At 36.0% G+C, this 17,217-nt stretch overlaps 6 protein-coding genes across 6 annotated transcripts; 3 read left to right on the top strand and 3 right to left on the bottom strand.

The window, feature by feature from the left end:
* Positions 1-12: 12 nt before the first annotated feature.
* On the top strand, positions 13-4,190 carry LOC114519265 (arrestin domain-containing protein A-like). The gene is made up of 12 exons (XM_028539370.1): positions 13-187; positions 1,039-1,112; positions 1,232-1,363; positions 1,562-1,624; positions 2,147-2,256; positions 2,342-2,472; positions 2,559-2,655; positions 2,745-2,869; positions 2,980-3,052; positions 3,130-3,225; positions 3,334-3,421; positions 3,590-4,190. Exons 1-12 carry the CDS (start codon positions 126-128, stop codon positions 3,634-3,636), a joined length of 1,098 nt encoding a protein of 365 aa, XP_028395171.1. The 5' UTR covers positions 13-125; the 3' UTR covers positions 3,637-4,190.
* On the bottom strand, positions 4,185-5,388 carry LOC114519268 (retinol dehydrogenase 12-like). The gene is made up of 2 exons (XM_028539371.1): positions 4,677-5,388; positions 4,185-4,504 (listed from the first exon to the last, which is right to left on the bottom strand). The coding sequence occupies exons 1-2, from the start codon at positions 5,341-5,343 to the stop codon at positions 4,206-4,208; spliced, it is 966 nt and encodes a 321-aa protein (XP_028395172.1). The 5' UTR covers positions 5,344-5,388; the 3' UTR covers positions 4,185-4,205.
* Positions 5,389-5,565: 177 nt separating this feature from the next.
* Positions 5,566-7,872, top strand: LOC114519608 (transmembrane protein 41B-like). Its single transcript, XM_028539769.1, has 7 exons — positions 5,566-5,664; positions 6,295-6,403; positions 6,489-6,617; positions 6,744-6,837; positions 6,932-7,036; positions 7,167-7,305; positions 7,530-7,872. The coding sequence occupies exons 1-7, from the start codon at positions 5,583-5,585 to the stop codon at positions 7,697-7,699; spliced, it is 828 nt and encodes a 275-aa protein (XP_028395570.1). The 5' UTR covers positions 5,566-5,582; the 3' UTR covers positions 7,700-7,872.
* A 90-nt stretch (positions 7,873-7,962) lies between these two features.
* LOC114519609 (TLC domain-containing protein 2-like) lies at positions 7,963-10,193 on the bottom strand. Its single transcript, XM_028539770.1, has 4 exons — positions 9,425-10,193; positions 9,255-9,337; positions 9,070-9,149; positions 7,963-8,731 (listed from the first exon to the last, which is right to left on the bottom strand). Exons 1-4 carry the CDS (start codon positions 9,616-9,618, stop codon positions 8,261-8,263), a joined length of 828 nt encoding a protein of 275 aa, XP_028395571.1. The 5' UTR covers positions 9,619-10,193; the 3' UTR covers positions 7,963-8,260.
* A 623-nt stretch (positions 10,194-10,816) lies between these two features.
* LOC114519532 (short-chain collagen C4-like) lies at positions 10,817-12,476 on the bottom strand. The gene is made up of 5 exons (XM_028539676.1): positions 12,222-12,476; positions 11,900-11,967; positions 11,704-11,733; positions 11,490-11,627; positions 10,817-11,375 (listed from the first exon to the last, which is right to left on the bottom strand). Exons 1-5 carry the CDS (start codon positions 12,311-12,313, stop codon positions 10,897-10,899), a joined length of 807 nt encoding a protein of 268 aa, XP_028395477.1. The 5' UTR covers positions 12,314-12,476; the 3' UTR covers positions 10,817-10,896.
* A 1,046-nt stretch (positions 12,477-13,522) lies between these two features.
* On the top strand, positions 13,523-16,080 carry LOC114519466 (short-chain collagen C4-like). Its single transcript, XM_028539606.1, has 5 exons — positions 13,523-14,021; positions 14,240-14,313; positions 14,733-14,762; positions 14,885-15,022; positions 15,265-16,080. The coding sequence occupies exons 1-5, from the start codon at positions 13,927-13,929 to the stop codon at positions 15,741-15,743; spliced, it is 816 nt and encodes a 271-aa protein (XP_028395407.1). The 5' UTR covers positions 13,523-13,926; the 3' UTR covers positions 15,744-16,080.
* The last annotated feature ends 1,137 nt before the right edge of the window (positions 16,081-17,217 follow it).

The following is a 17,217-nucleotide window of genomic DNA, read 5'->3' as shown; positions in this document are numbered from 1 at the left end:
ACTCCACCTTGCTACATTCTTGCATATATAAATTGATTGTTTACTTCCTTTTTGTCCTGAAAAAGGAGCAAAAAAAAGGTTATTTTACAGTTGCTTGTTTCAATTGTAATTTACCGCGCAATAAGATGAACCAGATCTCAATTCGCACGAATAAAGGGGAGTATTTTGCTGGGGAAACTATATATGGGTAGGCTATATTTTTGTTATAATATCCATATTACATGGGAGCAGCATGGCAACGTTTTCAGACTTTGCATTAAATGTGTATAACAACTGCCTAAAATAGACTAAAGCTTCTCGACGTTTCGACTTAAAGGCGTTCGTCAGAAGAGATTATATGAATATAACTCTCGGACGAAGGGCCTTCCAAAGGTGAAAACATCGAGAAATTTTTTGGCTATATTTTTGTAATATAATATAAATAATTTATTCCTGTATTTTGAAAAGCTAGTCTACGATCATCAAGCAATAAGCATCTATCGTGTCCAACGCATTGACCACACAAGATCCTTTAACATGCTCTAATTTACTTTTCCTATAACCTGATATTATTTTGAAATATTTAAAAAGATATGCAATTAATATAATGCAAAGATCTCTTTCTACAGCTTAATCTGACAGATTTATAGTTGTTTAAAATTAGAGTGGGTTCACTAAATACTGCTTTGATAATTCCAGTAATGTTTTACTTAAAAAGACCAGTAATTCTATAGATGGGGGAGGCCTATTTATGTATCCCACAGAGGGTAAAAATGATCGACTTCAAAGAGCGATAAAGCAGCACACAAATTATGAATATTGGCCCTTCGATTATCAAGCTTGGAATGCTATTGCAAACAGCTCTTGCTGTGTGTGGAAATTACCATAAGCAATGCAATGGCCCCAGTGTTATTCAGAGACAAAATAGTGAGGTTTCGAAGATGCACAAAAGAAAAGTTATAATTCCTTCACAGTGTTGCAGACCTGGTTGCCATCCTCCCCTAGATGTGCATATTTGTAACAATTATTTGACATAGAAATCAAATTTTTAAATCTCAGGACAGTATATCTTTGGATCTGTTCACCAACAACTGCTCAAGATATTAAGCTGAAGCTCAAAGGTTATGAAAAATGTATGTAAGCTGTTTATATTTCATTTTTCAACATAAGGCTTTGTTTGAAAGAACTTTGTTGGAAATCCTGCGGAGAATTTTTCGTAGGAAGGAAGATAAGGATGTTTATATTAAATTAGGTGAGTGGGAATACACGCAACAAGTGAGTAGAGAAGGACCAGATGGAAACGTGGAATGGGAGAAAGTTCAACGCCAGGTCAAAGGAGACAAGACCTTCTTCAAAACAGAATTTAAACTTGTTGAATACCATGGTACTGTGTTTCCAACTATTCTTGTTTCCTATATGAAAGAATATTTAATATATTCTGCCATACACTAAATATTAAGAATGCATTCATACCATATCCTGGAGGTTGATACATCATTTTGGACATGTAAATTAAATCAATTCTAGTTGAGAATTGATCCACTTGCCACCACAAAATTTTTATTATTCCTGGGATTTTTAGATGGCATACCCATTGGACATTATGCATATCCTTTCCAATACACTTTACAACAAGAAATTCCAGGTAAAAAAGGAGAAAATTGTTTATTACTTTGAACAGGAGTCATTGACCAAAATGACTACCTCACATGCAGTCACCAACTGTCACCCCTGTGTTACCACTGTTATCCAACTGTTTTCTCCTGTTACCCTTGGTTACTTCATCTTATTCCTTTGTTATTGCATTGTACCTTATGATACCCCTTTGTTTCCTCATGTTATCCCATTTCACCCCATGTTACCCATTGCTATCCCACTGCTACTTCCTGTTATCCCTTTGTTACCCCACATGTACCTCCAGTTACCCCAATGTTACCCTTGCTACTCTATATTAACCTCTTGTTACCTCTGTTATCCTGCCATCCCCTGTAAGACCTTGGTTACCCCTTCTCCAAGGTTGTCTATGGTTGCAGTAACAAAGCTGGCCTGACTTTTGGTCATTCCCGTGCCTATAGACTGTGAAAACAATTCATTTCTAAAGAAATGAATAGTGACAATGATTAAAATTTGCATAACTAAAAGTTGGGTTGGCTTTGGTACTGTTTAGGAACATTTTGCATGAAAGGAAAGACACCTCATTCATCAGAAAACTCTTGGAAGGCAAATATCAAGTACAAAGTGAAGGCAGCAATGGAATCTCACCATGGGAAACTGAAGGTAGATGTTGTCAGGCTCTCACCTGGATCATTGTGCTTCAAACCAATTTTTAATGAAATTGCATGTTTGTTAAATGGTCTTTCAGGAGTCACAACCTCTGGTGATCAGGACCGATGCTGCGAGGTCCCAGATCAACCAATCAGAAACTCACGAAAAAGAAGGAACTGTTAGAATGTGTTGTTGTATTCCGAGAGGAACAGTCAAGCTAAAAACAAGGTTCCTGGAAACTATATCTCAACTTTTCATATATTTTTGTCACATATCAGTATCGAACAGTATCTTACCATGTATTCATGGTTTAGGTTGGACAGTAATGTCTATGTAGCTGGTTCAACAGCCAAAGTTCATGTTGATGTTGATAATGAATCAGCTGTTGATATTGAAAACTTTGTGCTAAAGGTTGGTTACAACAAGTTGTTAGAGTTTTACAACTATGTTACTCCCCTCAGATTAAACCGCAGTAGAACAAATCTTTCATTTTTTTTTAGCTGATGCAAGTGATTCATTTAAGAGGAAAAGACGATGAAGACAAAACTGATAAGAGGATATCATTGACAAACACTGTGTGTGAAAGGAAATATGATGGATGCCAGGCTGGAGAGAAGAAAGAATGGTAATCTAACCTTTAACACTAGAACACTATCCTAAAACCATGTCTTGTCATTATTCATCAACATAATACCCACTGTCAGCTATCTGAATGTCATATTGTATGTTTGCTAGTGACATTGACTTGTCTTTGAGATCAGAAGATGGTAAAGAGATTCAACCAACAACAAAAGGTGGTCATATCCAGGTATTCTTTCTCCCCAACAAACACATCTCACACAAGCCAGTAGTAAAGATATGATTGATTTGATCATTATATTCTAGTGTACATATCACATTGACATTGAAATGCAAGTCAATTGGGCTCCTGATATAGAAATCCATGCTCCAATCACCCTAACAGCTCCATCCAACAACTATGTAAGTGTCAATACCTCATCACAATTGGAAAAAATTCTGCACACAACTTCTATATCTAGTAATAGGAAGGCATTGCACTGATATTTCACATTTTTTTTTCACTTTTAGTGGCAGCAATGGGCAGCACCACCCTGGCTTGCCAACTGTCAACCAGTTGCCGTCCAGGGAGCCTGCGCTGTACCACAGCCCATCATGAGTAAGTTATGGATTCAAACTTCAAAGTGTTCCCCAAAATAGGCAGCCAAGGAGGTTGCCACATATTTCAGCCCACCTTGGTGCCAACCATGGTGGATTCTCGTGAGTATACCCTGCCCAAATCCTACCTCCTGGTGTGAGTATCATGTGTTTCTGTTTCTTATTACAGATTCCCAAACATTCTCCAATGTTCCTGGCTTTGGTCCACCAATCTAGTTTAACTTTACAATATGTTTATAATGGGACTGTGGAATAAAATTATTTCAGAAAAACTATATTTTACTATGGATAACACGAGGCATATGAGAGACGTACCTACAAGCACTAAATGCACGGAGAGGTTTAACAGCACCATCCACAATTAATGATGACTTTCTGTAGTGAAAATTTTACATTTCCAAGAGAGACTTTAATCTAGGCAAAGTTTAAACTAGGTTACAAAAAAGAATATAAATTCAAAACTGGTTACAAAAGAAATTGAATAGTTAGGTAATGTAGAGCTAAGGCTGTGTTCAATCTGAGTCCCTTGCACTGGTGGCCAAAGTCAAAACTGGTTCATAAAACATGCAAAGCACAGTTCTCTTGTTGAGTGCTATACTGGAATACTGTTAGACATGGTGCCTAAATTCATTTGGAAGCCGTATTCAACCTAGGCACCAGAAAAAGTGACGAGCACCAGTTACGAGAACTCAGTCTGAACACTGCCTAATATGTATTAGGTAGATTATACAGATGTAATAGTTCATGTCATAAAAAATATTCAGTATAAACAGCATTGGTGCAGCTTATTTTTCCCGCAAGCCAGTCATTCTTTCACTGACATCCCAAAGTTTTTTAGCAATCCCATCATCCCTTGCATGTGGGGCACATTCTTGAGGTTCACATTCACCAAAGTATAGTCCAGATACCTCTTGCAATGATGGCTCAGTGGCACAATATATTGTAGTCTGTGCTCCTTGCCAAGGAGTTTTTAATATAAGCAGTAAAAATGGATAGGCAAGATATCTAAGAATAGGGTTGAATGAACTATATCTAGCAAGTTCTGTCCAAACAATTCCAGGGTGAACTGAATTCACAGTAACTCCTAAAAGAACACACAGGAGATTGAAGTCAAACACAGTATTATTTAAATTCTGTTCTCTGATATTTCTCAATGAAATTTAATGCATCACCTTTGTGTGACACTTGCATCTTGCATTTCAGGTCATTATGAGAAAATATATATCTATGAGGACTCTATGAGGTAGTTTAAATACCTGATGGTAGACGTTTGTTCAGTTCATGTGCAAACAACAAGGTTGCAAGCTTGCTCTGTCCATATGCTTTCTTGGGATGATAGTCCTTGTCACCATTCAGATCATCAAATGGAATCCTAGCATTCTTGTGGAGAGCGCTGCTAACAACTATTATCCTGCTTGGAGCAGACATGGCTAGTGTGTCCAATAAAAGATTTGTCAACAGAAAATGGCCGAGATGATTCACAGCAAATTGCATTTCATAACCATCTTCAGACTTCCAATGCGGGCAACCATATATTCCAGCATTATTCACCAAAATATGAAGCTCACTTTCAGCTCTCGAAAAATCCTGCGCAAATTTTCGTACAGATTTTAGGGAAGATAAATCCAAAAAATACACGGCGATATTTGCATTCTTCACTTGTGATCGTATTTCTGAAGCGGCTTTATCACCTCGTTTTAAACTGCGACAAGCAAGAATGACTCTTGCTCCTCTCTGAGCCAAAGCAAGTGCAGTTGCTTTGCCAAGACCAGTATTCCCTCCTGTGATTAACGCTGTTTTTCCTCGTAAATTTACGTCATTTTTGCAAAATGCACCGCTAAAATGGCGCCTTAAGAACCAAACCAACGCACCACAAGCTCCGACAAATGCAATTCTGAACATTTCAATGTTTTTATTTGGCATTTTTACTTTTATTTCATTCAAAAGATTATTTTGTTGAGAAGAAAAACAAAAATGAAACATGATTACGTGCATTACTTCATGTAACCACCAACCAAGACGAACAAGCAGCCGTTATCTTTGTCCACGTGTCGTTTACGGATATATTATCACCCCCCGTCATACCATATTCAAGCTATTGTATTCAGGGGGGAATATTTCAAAACAAAATATTGTAAACTCGACTGTTCGACGACAACAAAATGTCAACAAGAACGACGCCACAAATAAAATCGAGGCGTCCTTTGCCTCAAAAATATCCAGAATGGAAGTATTTCTTTCAAGGTACATTCAAATACCGGTATTTTATATTCGTGAGCGTATTACATTTTTGATTTCACATTTAAACTTAGCCTATATCAATGGTGGTCGATTGCATGCTATCTGTGTAAATACGCTGTCTATTTAAATAATAATTCACATGAAATAGCCCTTGTTTTTGTTTAAATTTTATGCTTGTACATTTGCGGTTGCCTTGTCATGTATGTTTCACGTTGTATTCTTATCTTTCAAAACATATTTCGTAATTGATACACCTTTTATATATCAATTACCATCGAAAATAATCACTAATAAAGGCAATTGATATTTTGTCTGGTAATTTTCATTCTATGTACCTATTGATTACTCTGTAATTACCACCTTGCCTTGACCCCAAATGCCCTAGAGATTAGCAGAGCAAGAGCTGCAAATATTTAAAATGTCTGAACAAGAGTTCATCTCCAAATGCAATGAAAAAACTACATATAAATATTTTAATAACACTAGTCAACTCAATGCATATTCAAAATACCCACAGAGGAGAAAAACAGACTAAAATTGTCCAACAGACTCTCAGTCAACTAAGACTTATGGCCTCCGACTTGCTATACACTATAGAAAAAAATAATTCATATTATTTTAACTATCCTGCAGATACTTCAAGTGAAAATCACAGAGGCTCATTTTTCCTATTGGCAATAATATTTATCTCATCTTTGTTATTGATGGTGTTTCTTTACACGCGTTTTCCCAAATTAAAACAGTACGTACTTCATCCCTACAATATGTGTATATGCATAATGTCCATGAACCGGCTAAGATGATATAATAATTATGATTTCTTGAAGGGAGGATGCAGCTAAGATGAAACTACCTATGAATATGGAAGATGCAAAGGGTCTTGCTACAGTCTTATCCAATTATAAAGATGATTATTTTTTTACAGTTGTACTAGCATTCTTCTACACATACATATTGTATCCTTAACATAATTTAAAAGTGCCCCCTAAGAAACCACCCCATCTGCAATAATCCAAACAAAAGATAGAAGGAACCGAACTAAAAAATATCTGAATGATTATTTTTCTTAACCTGTCTGTTAGCTTACAATCATTTGCAATTCCTGGTTCAATATTTCTGAGCATTTTATCAGGATTTCTTTTCCCATTTCCACTTGCCTTATTTTTAGTTTGCCTGGTAAGCTGGTAGATTATTTCTTGCAATGAACTGAATAATAACTAGTCTTACAATAAAACTACATCTATTAAAGCTGTTTCATTCTTTTCAACAGTGCTCTAGCCTAGGTGCATCGTTCTGTTACCTACTTTCATACTTAGTCGGAACAAGAATTATCAAATATTATTTTCCTGAACGAATTATTGAGTGGCAAGCAAATGTAAGTTCTCTCTTTTTTCATGCTTTGGGCTGCTATGCCATCACGAATCTCATGAAATACAACCATCAAACTATATTACCTTCTCTACCAAGCACGCAGCTCAGATGAACCAAATTCAATATATTTCTAGGTACAAAAACACAAAGACGATCTATTAAGTTATATAATTTTCCTTCGTATAACGCCATTTCTACCCAACTGGTTTATCAACATCTCATCTCCTGTTATTGACGTTCCTCTCTTGCCTTTCTTTGTTGGGACATTTGTAGGTAAGGATGGTTAAAACATTAAAGAACGCAAAGCATTTAATAATTTTGGGAAAGAAAGTATCGTTTCTCGCAAGCGTTAGTTCAATCATCAAGTGTTGGAACCTTCAATATAAGAAGCATTCCAATACCTTACGTCTTTAAACGAGTTAAGATGCATTTATCAAAAATTTTCGGACGCATTATAGTGTGTAGTAAGAGTAAAGTTATGTAATTTTTTTTTTCAGGCGTTGCTCCACCGTCATTTGGTTACATCACTGCTGGTGTTGAGGTTCACAAGCTGACGACAACAGGAGACGTTATGACATTTCAATCGATAGCAATCGTTATTGTCTCAGCCTTACTTTCCCTCGCACCTGTCTTGTTTAGAAGACAATTGAGAAAAAAACTAGAATGATTCAAGAAACACAATTATCTCGCTATAAACCGCTCCTCGCTGACTCGTACGAACGTCGCAACTATATTGTAAAATAATGTTTTAATTTGTTGAATGCATGTTTTTGTAACTGATCAACAAAATGGAAGATCTTTACTTTTGTGGCAGAAATAAAGAAACATTGATTCCTCGGAAGTATTATGGTATTTTGCATCGAGTTCGGCCTTCAAAATAATTGTATGTCTCTTCATACCAAGAGCTAGATCCTGCAAAGGGCAGAAATAAAGCACCGAAATATTAGCTAAAATACCATTTAGCTACAGGAATATACATTTGCCTACAAAACACAACGTACATTCGTCCGAGGAAGGATTTTCAATGATAAAAAAGAGCGCGTCATCCTGGTTGTTGTGCATTTTTATTATGGTACGACAATCTAGTGATTCAAACCTGCTGTAACACGGTCTATCCCACACGAAGAACTCTAAAAGCTTGCCCTAAAAAGTTCTATTCTTATCACCTCTAACAAAATCTCCCTTAATCAGTTAATTCCAAGCGGTTGGAAAGTGTTGAATGCAAATCTCAGCTACAAGTGCTACAAGCGTTTGTCACTTTTAATAACTCTCTCAGTTTTTCTGAGCCGTTACTCTTGTTCTCATTGTGATCCTTATCGCCTCCAGTTTTCTCGTGTTGCGACTGTTTCATTTTACTTTTTGCATCACTCGTCCACACCTGCTTGAGAAGACCTACGTTTTGCAAAGACGCGATACACATGCCACCGAAGCCTATTGTGAACGGAAGCCAATTGATCACATGACGACTTGACACAAGACAGATAGTCACCCATCCACAATTCACGAAGCGAAATAAAATAAAAGTTATCATTAAGAGGATTCTGTTGATTTTATAAACCAGCCCGTTTTGATCAAGCTCGGTCATGCGCATAAGGCATCGGGCGTGAAGGAAGACACTGTTCACCTCAACAAGCAATGCAAAAATCGCGAATGGTATCAGCCGGTTTCCCAGAAGGCAAACAAGAAAGCTTGATATAACCTGGAGAGAAAGGGAAAATAATTGAAGCTCAAGTTCTTAGAATGATGAAATACGCTTGGATAGTAAGGTGTTGATCTCTGAGCATGCGTACACACAATTCTCGAAATTGCATGACTACGAGGTGTCACAGTCGTGATGACATGCTGGCGGTGATTACTCTCAATAGAAGCGAAAGTGGTATGTTTACATTCACTTGCACGGATAGGCAAAGATGATCGTAATTTGCCGTGGTGAACGGTCCTTTCTGAAGAACTACATGCTCAATATATGTTGAGCTAATAAACTGCCTGCGAAGTCCCATTTTTAGGCATTAAAAACAGAAATATTTGAACACTTACGAGCACATGATGAATAATAACACAAAACGATCTTTGTAAGTCGTTTATTGCTAGGTCAATAAGGTCGTAGACAAAATAACCTACAGCATAAATAACAGCTTAATTCAGATTACTTATTAATTTTCAATCAAAGAAAGACCACCAGGACTTTGCACAAATTTGCCAGTATTATATTTGTTACATACCAACAGAAATAGCCAGTGTGCTATACAACAGACTATTATTCGTATTGATCATATCTTCGATTATTGATGGCGTGCTGTATATACTATAAATAAATGAGGGAGAATTATTTTAGTCTGATCAAAAAAACTAACAATGTAGAACGTATGAAATTGTTTCAAAGAAAAACTACCTGTAGATCGAGAGTGCAGCGCTGATGACCGAGTGCACCCAGGACGTCGCTAGATTCTCCCAAAGCCAAACCTTTCTTGTCTGATCTCGTAGTTTAACTGGCGATGGAAAAAGAAAAACTACCGCCTTGTTGATAGTTTTGAAGAATAGCATCGAGGAAAGAGAAATGTACACCCAGTTGATGTGACCTTCCATCGCTCAAGCAACTTTAACGTTCGCTACGTTACTCAAATTCCACGCGCTTTAATTGTAACATATAGGCCCTATATTATACATGCGTGAATGCTCATGTTATCCGCATTTCATTACAATGTCATAATTTCGGTGATCTTTGTAGCTATGTAGACAAAATAACTACCTCTGTTGTGTATTACTTTTAGCCTTGTTCAATAAAAATGGTGAACAAGAAACTACCAGGCGCGAGGGGTCGCACTACGCGGCTATCATCAAGCTAATATGAGGCTATGTTTACAAACGGTATGCTAAAATCTTGTGATGAAAATTTACATAACTAACTACGCAGAACGTATTCTTCCAGAAAGAACTATGCACGATCATTATATGGTCGTTAAAATATCTCTGCACCAATCAAAACAGTTTAACAGTAACAGGTGATTCTATGGCTAATACTTGGTTAACAAAGAAATTTAAGGCAGTAACAATGTCTTCTGTTAAATATTGCTTTCTCCCACGCTTTCCTTCATATGACCTTAGTTTTGAAACTTGCCACAAGCCCTCTTTCACTAATCGTGGTTGTTAAGATTGCAGGTTTACCAACACCAGTAATTAAGCTTTCCTTTCAACAAAGATAAAAGTTCCAAGCGCAAGAAGTATGATTGGAACATTGAACTCAAAAGAAAAGTTATTTTGAGTTCAATGCATGGGGATGAAATGATTATTCATTTTAAATGACATCGACAAAATGAGCAACTGTTTAAAACCTCTTAAAAAGACTACTCAAGTCTCAAAATATTGACGTCAGACGTAGGCATCACGGAAGGATTGTTTTAACGTTTTAAGGCAATTCCCCATCAATAATTTGGCGCTTCGCTTTGACAACTATATCCAAAGACAATCTTTATATGTTATAGCTGTTTACATTAGAGGCGCTGAGGTCAACTAGTGAAAGTCCTTCAAGTGAGAGGAAACAACGCAACAATACTGGAGGATAATTTGACAATATTGAGTGGCTTGCACAATGTTCAATGTGATCCAACAAGATCACTTGACTATACCCAATAATACACAGAAATACCTGACAGTACTCTGCCATACTCAACAGTACTCAACCATACCTAATAGTACCCAAAAATACCAAGCAAAATTCACGATGAGCATTTATGAACATTTAGGTGTAAAATAATTATTATTAAATTTTCGTATCACATGGAAATAAACGTTCAAAATTAACATAATTATATGCACATAAATTTGACTATGGGTTCAATTATTTAAAACATATATTCGCTTTATTTATTTTGTGCAAACCACACAAGTGAGTTCTTTACCAGTGGCGTATGGTGGACAAGGAAGAGAACCACACTGACTTTCAACAAAATAAAGTAGGGCGCCATTATGATCAACATGAGATCCTGTTGTAGCTTCAGCGTTCTCGTCAACACAAAGAAACTGTGTTCTTCCGTTGTGACCATAATGTGCGGACATGAGATATCCTTTATACTCCAATGTCCAGCCTGAGGGACAGACATTACGAGCTGGTATCATCACGTGACTACCACGTGACTCGGTGTGACAGACTGCGCAGGGAGCATCGTGATCAGCGATGTTTTGCGGAAAAAAGTTAGGATAATAATGTGTCTCGTACTCGGTGCCATAGATATAACTCCCTCCTTGATTACCAGCCTTAACTTTGTCAAATATTGGATTCAATGGTAGACAAAGATAGTTTGATGCTCCACCATGATGATTGAACCATGAACCACCCATCACACCTAACCATTATAAAAAGAAATTCAGAAACTATCGTTTTCATATCTTTATTAAAGCATGTTTCAGTATCAACGTTTCACGTTTGCTTGGAAAATTCTCGACCTTGTCACAATTACCTGAATACAACATGGTTGTTTTGACAGATTGCGGACAGTCATTTCTTCCCCAACGTGTGTACACGGCACCTCCTGTTACACCTACGGAGTCTCCTTTCATCCCTTGTGGTCCTGGTTCACCTCGCTTTCCTGGTGGACCTAAATGAGTGAATATTCTTTGTAAAGACACGTCTTTCGGAAACGCATCGCGCACAAGATAAGACATTGTACGTACCAATGAGCATTGCATCACGACCATCTCGACCTAAAATATGTATGGAACTTGAGTATTAAAATATATATATGAACTAGAGTTCAAATTTACCTGAATCATCGCATTGAGTTTAAGTTAAAATTCAATATTTATTAAAATTAATTCGCGGCCGACTGTGTCGTCCGAATTACGGTTAAAATTGAAGAATGGAAATTACCATCTCGTCCAGGTAAACCTGGAAGTCCTCGGCATAAACTACTTGTTCCCTGACCAGACGGAGCTTGCCTATTTAATAAGAGAAAAAGATATTCATATTGGGCAAATTATTAACCCTGCATGTACTACAATTATGTAAGAACGTTTAAAATAGATCTGTTTTTGTTTGTTTCAACCGACACAGTCGAATTACTCCAACTATATAGCGTCTCGATAGCCTGTCTGCATGAAGATTGTAAATGTAAATTTAAATGTTTTGTGTGCGTTAAATCTCATTCGCCATTATGGCGCACAGAAATTGTAATGAGTAAAATTTCCCCTACCTTTTTCTTATTTGATGATCATCAGTATTGGCTGTCACAACGGAGCACAAAAAGTGAGCAAGAAACAAAATATAAAAATGACGGAAAGACATGATTTTCTTCAAAAAAACGACGAGTTTCAATTGAATTCAAGTCTGTTGTGGTGTCGTGACGTTGATCAACCTGTTCTTATACACACCGGGAACAGATTAACACAGCAAGTCTGGACAGATCCAGGAAAAGATGTGTTCAACGACGTCGGATTGTCGCAAACGAACTGGAAAACGTTCTGTAAGTGACAGATGAGTTTCAGATCAGATGAGATTAAACGTTTAAACCATCACCGTGTGGTGGTGTTGGCTTAGGAAAAAAAATCCAGTATCTACTCTATACTTTAAATGATTTTGTCTCAAAAGGTGGACGAGTGTGTTTATTTCATACTCACTTCAGTCACCTGTAGAAAATTAATTGAGTAGCAAGTCGTATGACGAGAGAGCAAGTTCATCGAAGTTATATGTTTGAGTTTGTGTGTGAGAATATATATAATTTATATATACTTCATTCCATAGCACGTCAATGTCAAAGGATAGGGCGAGAGAAATAGGAAGGTCAAAGCAATCAACAATGAAGAGAGAATTATAGCTTCGCCAGCCAGCTTAGTGTCATTTCACAATGGAACCAAATTACCAATAACTATTGTGCCAAGTGTATTTTCACAGACACACGCAAGATAACGCAACGTGTTTGTATCAAAGACGAAATATTTTAGAAGCTCAAACATTTGTCGTGATCCAGGAAAGATATTCGTGAAATTAATTCCTAAGTTCTCTACCTAAAAGATCACTGTTCCAGTCATGGATCACTGATATTATTCTAGACCTAGGTAACGTTGTGTCAACAAGAATTTTGCTGAAACGGTAGTTATGCAATACATACTAAAAAGTCTAAATATATAAACATACAAAAGATAGAACCCCCGCGTACACTATCGTGAATATACACGGTAATATACAGTGTATTTGTTGACGTAGTGACTTTAATAATTGGGCATAAAAATACTCGCCCAATTTAACTGGTTTATACGAAATCTGGTCCCATATCTATATACTGTAGACATTAGCAGTAAAAGAAACCTAGTTTTTCATTAAAATTAGTGCTTTTATATTTGTCTGATGAAGACGGTAATTCTTATATCTTCTGTATGAACAATAAGCTCCATAGGCGCCGAATACAAATATCTGACTTAGATCATTAACCATGGCATGTGATAAATCTTTAAAGCCGTGTATAGTCGTATATATATATATAGGTCCTTTATATATAGCGAAAGCAAAATAAGTCTTGCAAGTTTAAATAAAATGAGTCTGAGAAGTGATGATGCTCTCTCAGTTCAATCTACCACAAAGTTCAAGATCTGCATTGTCAAGTTTGGCTGAAGCAAAACCAATGTCATTGGCTAGTTGTACAAAAGAGACAAAAGATGGTATTTAACTTATCTATAATTTGTCTTTAAACTCTTCACCGAGAAAACCTTGTGTGCGGGAAGACAAAAGTTTGTATAATTTGATAAAATTTAAACATGTTACAGCTTGTTATAACGGAAAACATTCTTTGTGTCATCTTACAAAAACACTTGGTATTCTGACGCTATTTCATTCTTGTCCTGAACCTCACTGAGAGAGGAACACGAGTTTTCAAAATCAATTTTTGTCAACTAAACGTTGCAATGAAGTTTCTTCATCGAAATATTTTACTGATCTGGTCATGTCTTGTGGTGGTCGAAATGATCCATGGCAAAGACATCGAGTCAGACGAGGAAAGGTGAGATATTTTGCATGATACTCTAGATATGTTTTATTTTATTAAAATACGATGAGGAAGTCGTAATGTTAGGGTGTGACCACAAGCAACAGTATAAAACTGAAATTTTGTTTTCTTGCCAGACAAATTGAGTGTATATTCAGTTTAGTGGCATAGATAGTCATTATAAGTTGTGATTGATATTCCGTTAATGGAATATATTTCTTTTTATGCAATAGCTCGATAGCTAAACGCGAGAAGAAGGATAACAAATCATTGTGTCAAGGCTTGCCAGGTCTTCCAGGAAGAGATGGTACGTTATTTTCTACTGCTATAAAGTGTTAAATTTTGCTCTAAGTTCACATACAAATTTTCAGGCGGTATTTTAAACATTTTAAATCATACGATCGTGAAATCTCCAACACACTGAGAAGATTGTTCAAACGATGAGCCTGCGTTTACAATGGAACAGTGTCCCCACTAGTGGAACATGAAACCCTCAACGACAGCGCCGTGTGATACTTTGCTAGTTTAATATCTGTAAAATAATGCATGCGCATTTATTAGCCATTCTAGTCGGATCCGAGAGTGACTACTCTGTACTCTATATAGACTAGTCAAAATTAGGAACATAGTGTATGAATGCAAGCTTGCACTAGGTTTCTCCCCATATCTGAAGACATAGACATGCAGATGCGCAGTATGATGAACTGTTTTTATTTCTTCCTAAAGGACGTGATGGTCGTGATGCTGGCTTACGCGGTACGTATATAAAGTGTATTTTATAATAGAAGCGCCATTTATACAACTGATTTATACAGTTAAACTACAAGTTTATTCTATGCCAATTTAAAACAAGCAATTTCTTTGCATAATTCTATCAGGACCTCCTGGAAGACGTGGACCAGCTGGACCTCGAGGTGAAAAGGGGGAAGCTGCAGGATCAAGAGGGGGAACTGTGTACACACGATGGGGAAGAAAACATTGTCCACAGATCTCTAGAACTAATGAATTATATTCAGGTATAAATTATAGTTGCAGAGACCATAGAATACAAAACCGAGAATTGTCAAAATTTCCAGTTGTGCCCATTCTCTTAATTTTGTGGTGTGTCCAATTCTATCAATATAAATAGATAGCTTAGATGGAGAAACGGCAAAATGTAGGAAGAGCATGAATTACAGGCCAGATGTTCAAAAATCAAATGACGTGGTTTCTCGTGTCTTTAGTATGCTGTGTTTGAATTTCTCTAAACAATGTTTAGGTGTGATGGCTGGATCACGTTTTAACCATAAGGGTGGTGCTTCAAACTATCTTTGTCTACCATTGAATCCGATATTTGACAAAGTTAAGGCTGGTAATCAAGGAGGGAGTTATATCTATGGCACCGAGTACGAGACACAGTCCTATCCTTACGTATTTCCCCAAAACATCGTTAATCACGATGCTCCCTGCGCAGTCTGTCACACCGAGTCACGTGATAGTCACGTGATGATACCAGCTCGTAATGTCTGTCCCTCAGGCTGGACCTTGGAGTATAAAGGATATCTCATGTCCGAACATTATAATCACAAAGGAAGAACACAGTTTCTTTGTGTTGATGAGAACGCTGAAGCTACAACAGGATCTCATGTTGATTACAATGGCGCCCTACTTTATTTTGTTGAAAGTCAGTGTGGTTCTCTTCCTTGTCCACCATACGCCACTGGTAAAGAACTCACTTGTGTGGTTTGCACAAAATGATTCGTGTGCGAATGGATGACGCTTTAATACCCTTATTCCATTTTTTATCGCCCAATATCGTCAATCATTTAACTAATGTTTCACTTAATAATGTAATCACCTAATAATGTGATCACTTAATAAATGTATTCACTTAATAATGTATTCACTTAATAATGTATTCACTTAATAATGTATTCACTTAATAATGTAATCACTTGATAATGTATTCACTTAATAATGTATTCACTTAATAATGTATTCACTTAATAATGTATTCACTTAATAATGTGTTCACTTAATAAAGTATTAACTTAATAATGTATTCACTTAATAATGTATTCACTTAATTATGTAATCACTTAATAATGTATTCACTTAATAATGTGTTCACTTAATAAAGTATTAACTTAATAATGTATTCACTTAATAATGTATTCACTTAATAATGTGTTCACTTAATAATGTATTCACTTAATTATGTAATCACTTAATAATGTATTCACTTAATAATGTGTTCACTTAATAAAGTATTAACTTAATAATGTATTCACTTAATAATGTATTCACTTAATAATGTGTTCACTTAATAATGTATTCACTTAATTATGTAATCACTTAATAATGTATTCACTTAATAATGTGTTCACTTAATAAAGTATTAACTTAATAATGTATTCACTTAATAATGTATTCACTTAATAATGTATTCACTTAATTATGTAATCACTTAATAATGTATTCACTTAATAATGTGTTCACTTAATAAAGTATTAACTTAATAATGTATTCACTTAATAATGTATTCACTTAATAATGTATTCACTTAATAATGTATTCACTTAATAAAGTATTAACTTAATAATGTATTCACTTAATAATGTATTCACTTAATAATGTATTCACTTAATAATGTGTTCACTTAATAATGTATTCACTTAATAATGTATTCACTTAATAATGTATTCACTTAATAAAGTATTCACTTAATAATGTAATCACTTCATAATGTGATTGCAAAAACGATGTTTAAAAAATGATCCATAATCATTATCATTAAACCCCAATATTTCTGCCGCCTTCTGACGACCATAGACTATCAACATTATCGGTATTATGTACTGAACCCCTACGCCAGCGTAAGATCCGGTCAGACTCACCAACATTTCAACATTTGTTGTGCTAAGAGCTATGACTATTGGAGGAAGAACAGCGAATAATGGAAATCCAATTCTATCAACTATCCACGGGAATTCCCTGTCATCCTTGTGGAAAAGAGCTTTCAAGTAATCAAGTTCTCGCGTAAAGTTATTGAAATTATAGGAAAGCTTGCTGATAGTGCAAAAACTGGATACATCCTAACTCGTGCGATTAAACAAGGCTTTTTAAAGTGATTCAAAAAGAAAAAATATACCTAAAAATACTCCGTATTAAGAACGCCATATTGAAAACCTTCTTTAAACAATTTCATTTTAACGCTTTATAAATTATAAAA

The sequence above is a fragment of the Dendronephthya gigantea genome, unplaced genomic scaffold (assembly GCF_004324835.1).
Source record: "Dendronephthya gigantea isolate DGI-Jeju-01 unplaced genomic scaffold, DenGig_1.0 000013F, whole genome shotgun sequence".
NCBI lineage: Eukaryota > Metazoa > Cnidaria > Anthozoa > Malacalcyonacea > Nephtheidae > Dendronephthya > Dendronephthya gigantea.
The sequence above is the reverse complement of the archived record's forward strand: the minus strand, read 5'-3'. Positions and strand labels throughout refer to the sequence as shown.

Excerpts from the sequence above, each read along its gene's own strand:
- LOC114519466 (XM_028539606.1), top strand. The coding sequence starts at position 13,927 with ATGAAGTTTCTTCATCGAAATATTTTACTGATCTGGTCATGTCTTGTG. Across the intron at positions 14,314-14,732 it reads AGGTCTTCCAGGAAGAGATG|GACGTGATGGTCGTGATGCT; the intron begins GTACGTTATTTT and ends TTCTTCCTAAAG. Across the intron at positions 14,763-14,884 it reads TCGTGATGCTGGCTTACGCG|GACCTCCTGGAAGACGTGGA; the intron begins GTACGTATATAA and ends TAATTCTATCAG.
- LOC114519609 (XM_028539770.1), bottom strand. The coding sequence starts at position 9,618 with ATGGAAGGTCACATCAACTGGGTGTACATTTCTCTTTCCTCGATGCTA. Across the intron at positions 9,150-9,254 it reads CACACTGGCTATTTCTGTTG|GTTATTTTGTCTACGACCTT; the intron begins GTATGTAACAAA and ends TTTATGCTGTAG. Across the intron at positions 8,732-9,069 it reads TTATTATTCATCATGTGCTC|GTTATATCAAGCTTTCTTGT; the intron begins GTAAGTGTTCAA and ends CTTTCTCTCCAG.
- LOC114519532 (XM_028539676.1), bottom strand. The coding sequence starts at position 12,313 with ATGTCTTTCCGTCATTTTTATATTTTGTTTCTTGCTCACTTTTTGTGC. Across the intron at positions 11,968-12,221 it reads GATCATCAAATAAGAAAAAG|GCAAGCTCCGTCTGGTCAGG; the intron begins GTAGGGGAAATT and ends CTTATTAAATAG. Across the intron at positions 11,734-11,899 it reads AGGTTTACCTGGACGAGATG|GTCGAGATGGTCGTGATGCA; the intron begins GTAATTTCCATT and ends TACATATTTTAG.
- LOC114519608 (XM_028539769.1), top strand. The coding sequence starts at position 5,583 with ATGTCAACAAGAACGACGCCACAAATAAAATCGAGGCGTCCTTTGCCT. Across the intron at positions 6,618-6,743 it reads TTCTTCTACACATACATATT|CTTACAATCATTTGCAATTC; the intron begins GTATCCTTAACA and ends CCTGTCTGTTAG. Across the intron at positions 6,838-6,931 it reads CCTTATTTTTAGTTTGCCTG|TGCTCTAGCCTAGGTGCATC; the intron begins GTAAGCTGGTAG and ends TCTTTTCAACAG.
- LOC114519265 (XM_028539370.1), top strand. The coding sequence starts at position 126 with ATGAACCAGATCTCAATTCGCACGAATAAAGGGGAGTATTTTGCTGGG. Across the intron at positions 188-1,038 it reads GCTGGGGAAACTATATATGG|GACAGTATATCTTTGGATCT; the intron begins GTAGGCTATATT and ends TTTAAATCTCAG. Across the intron at positions 2,473-2,558 it reads ACAGTCAAGCTAAAAACAAG|GTTGGACAGTAATGTCTATG; the intron begins GTTCCTGGAAAC and ends TTCATGGTTTAG.
- LOC114519268 (XM_028539371.1), bottom strand. The coding sequence starts at position 5,343 with ATGCCAAATAAAAACATTGAAATGTTCAGAATTGCATTTGTCGGAGCT. Across the intron at positions 4,505-4,676 it reads GAACAAACGTCTACCATCAG|GAGTTACTGTGAATTCAGTT; the intron begins GTATTTAAACTA and ends GTGTTCTTTTAG.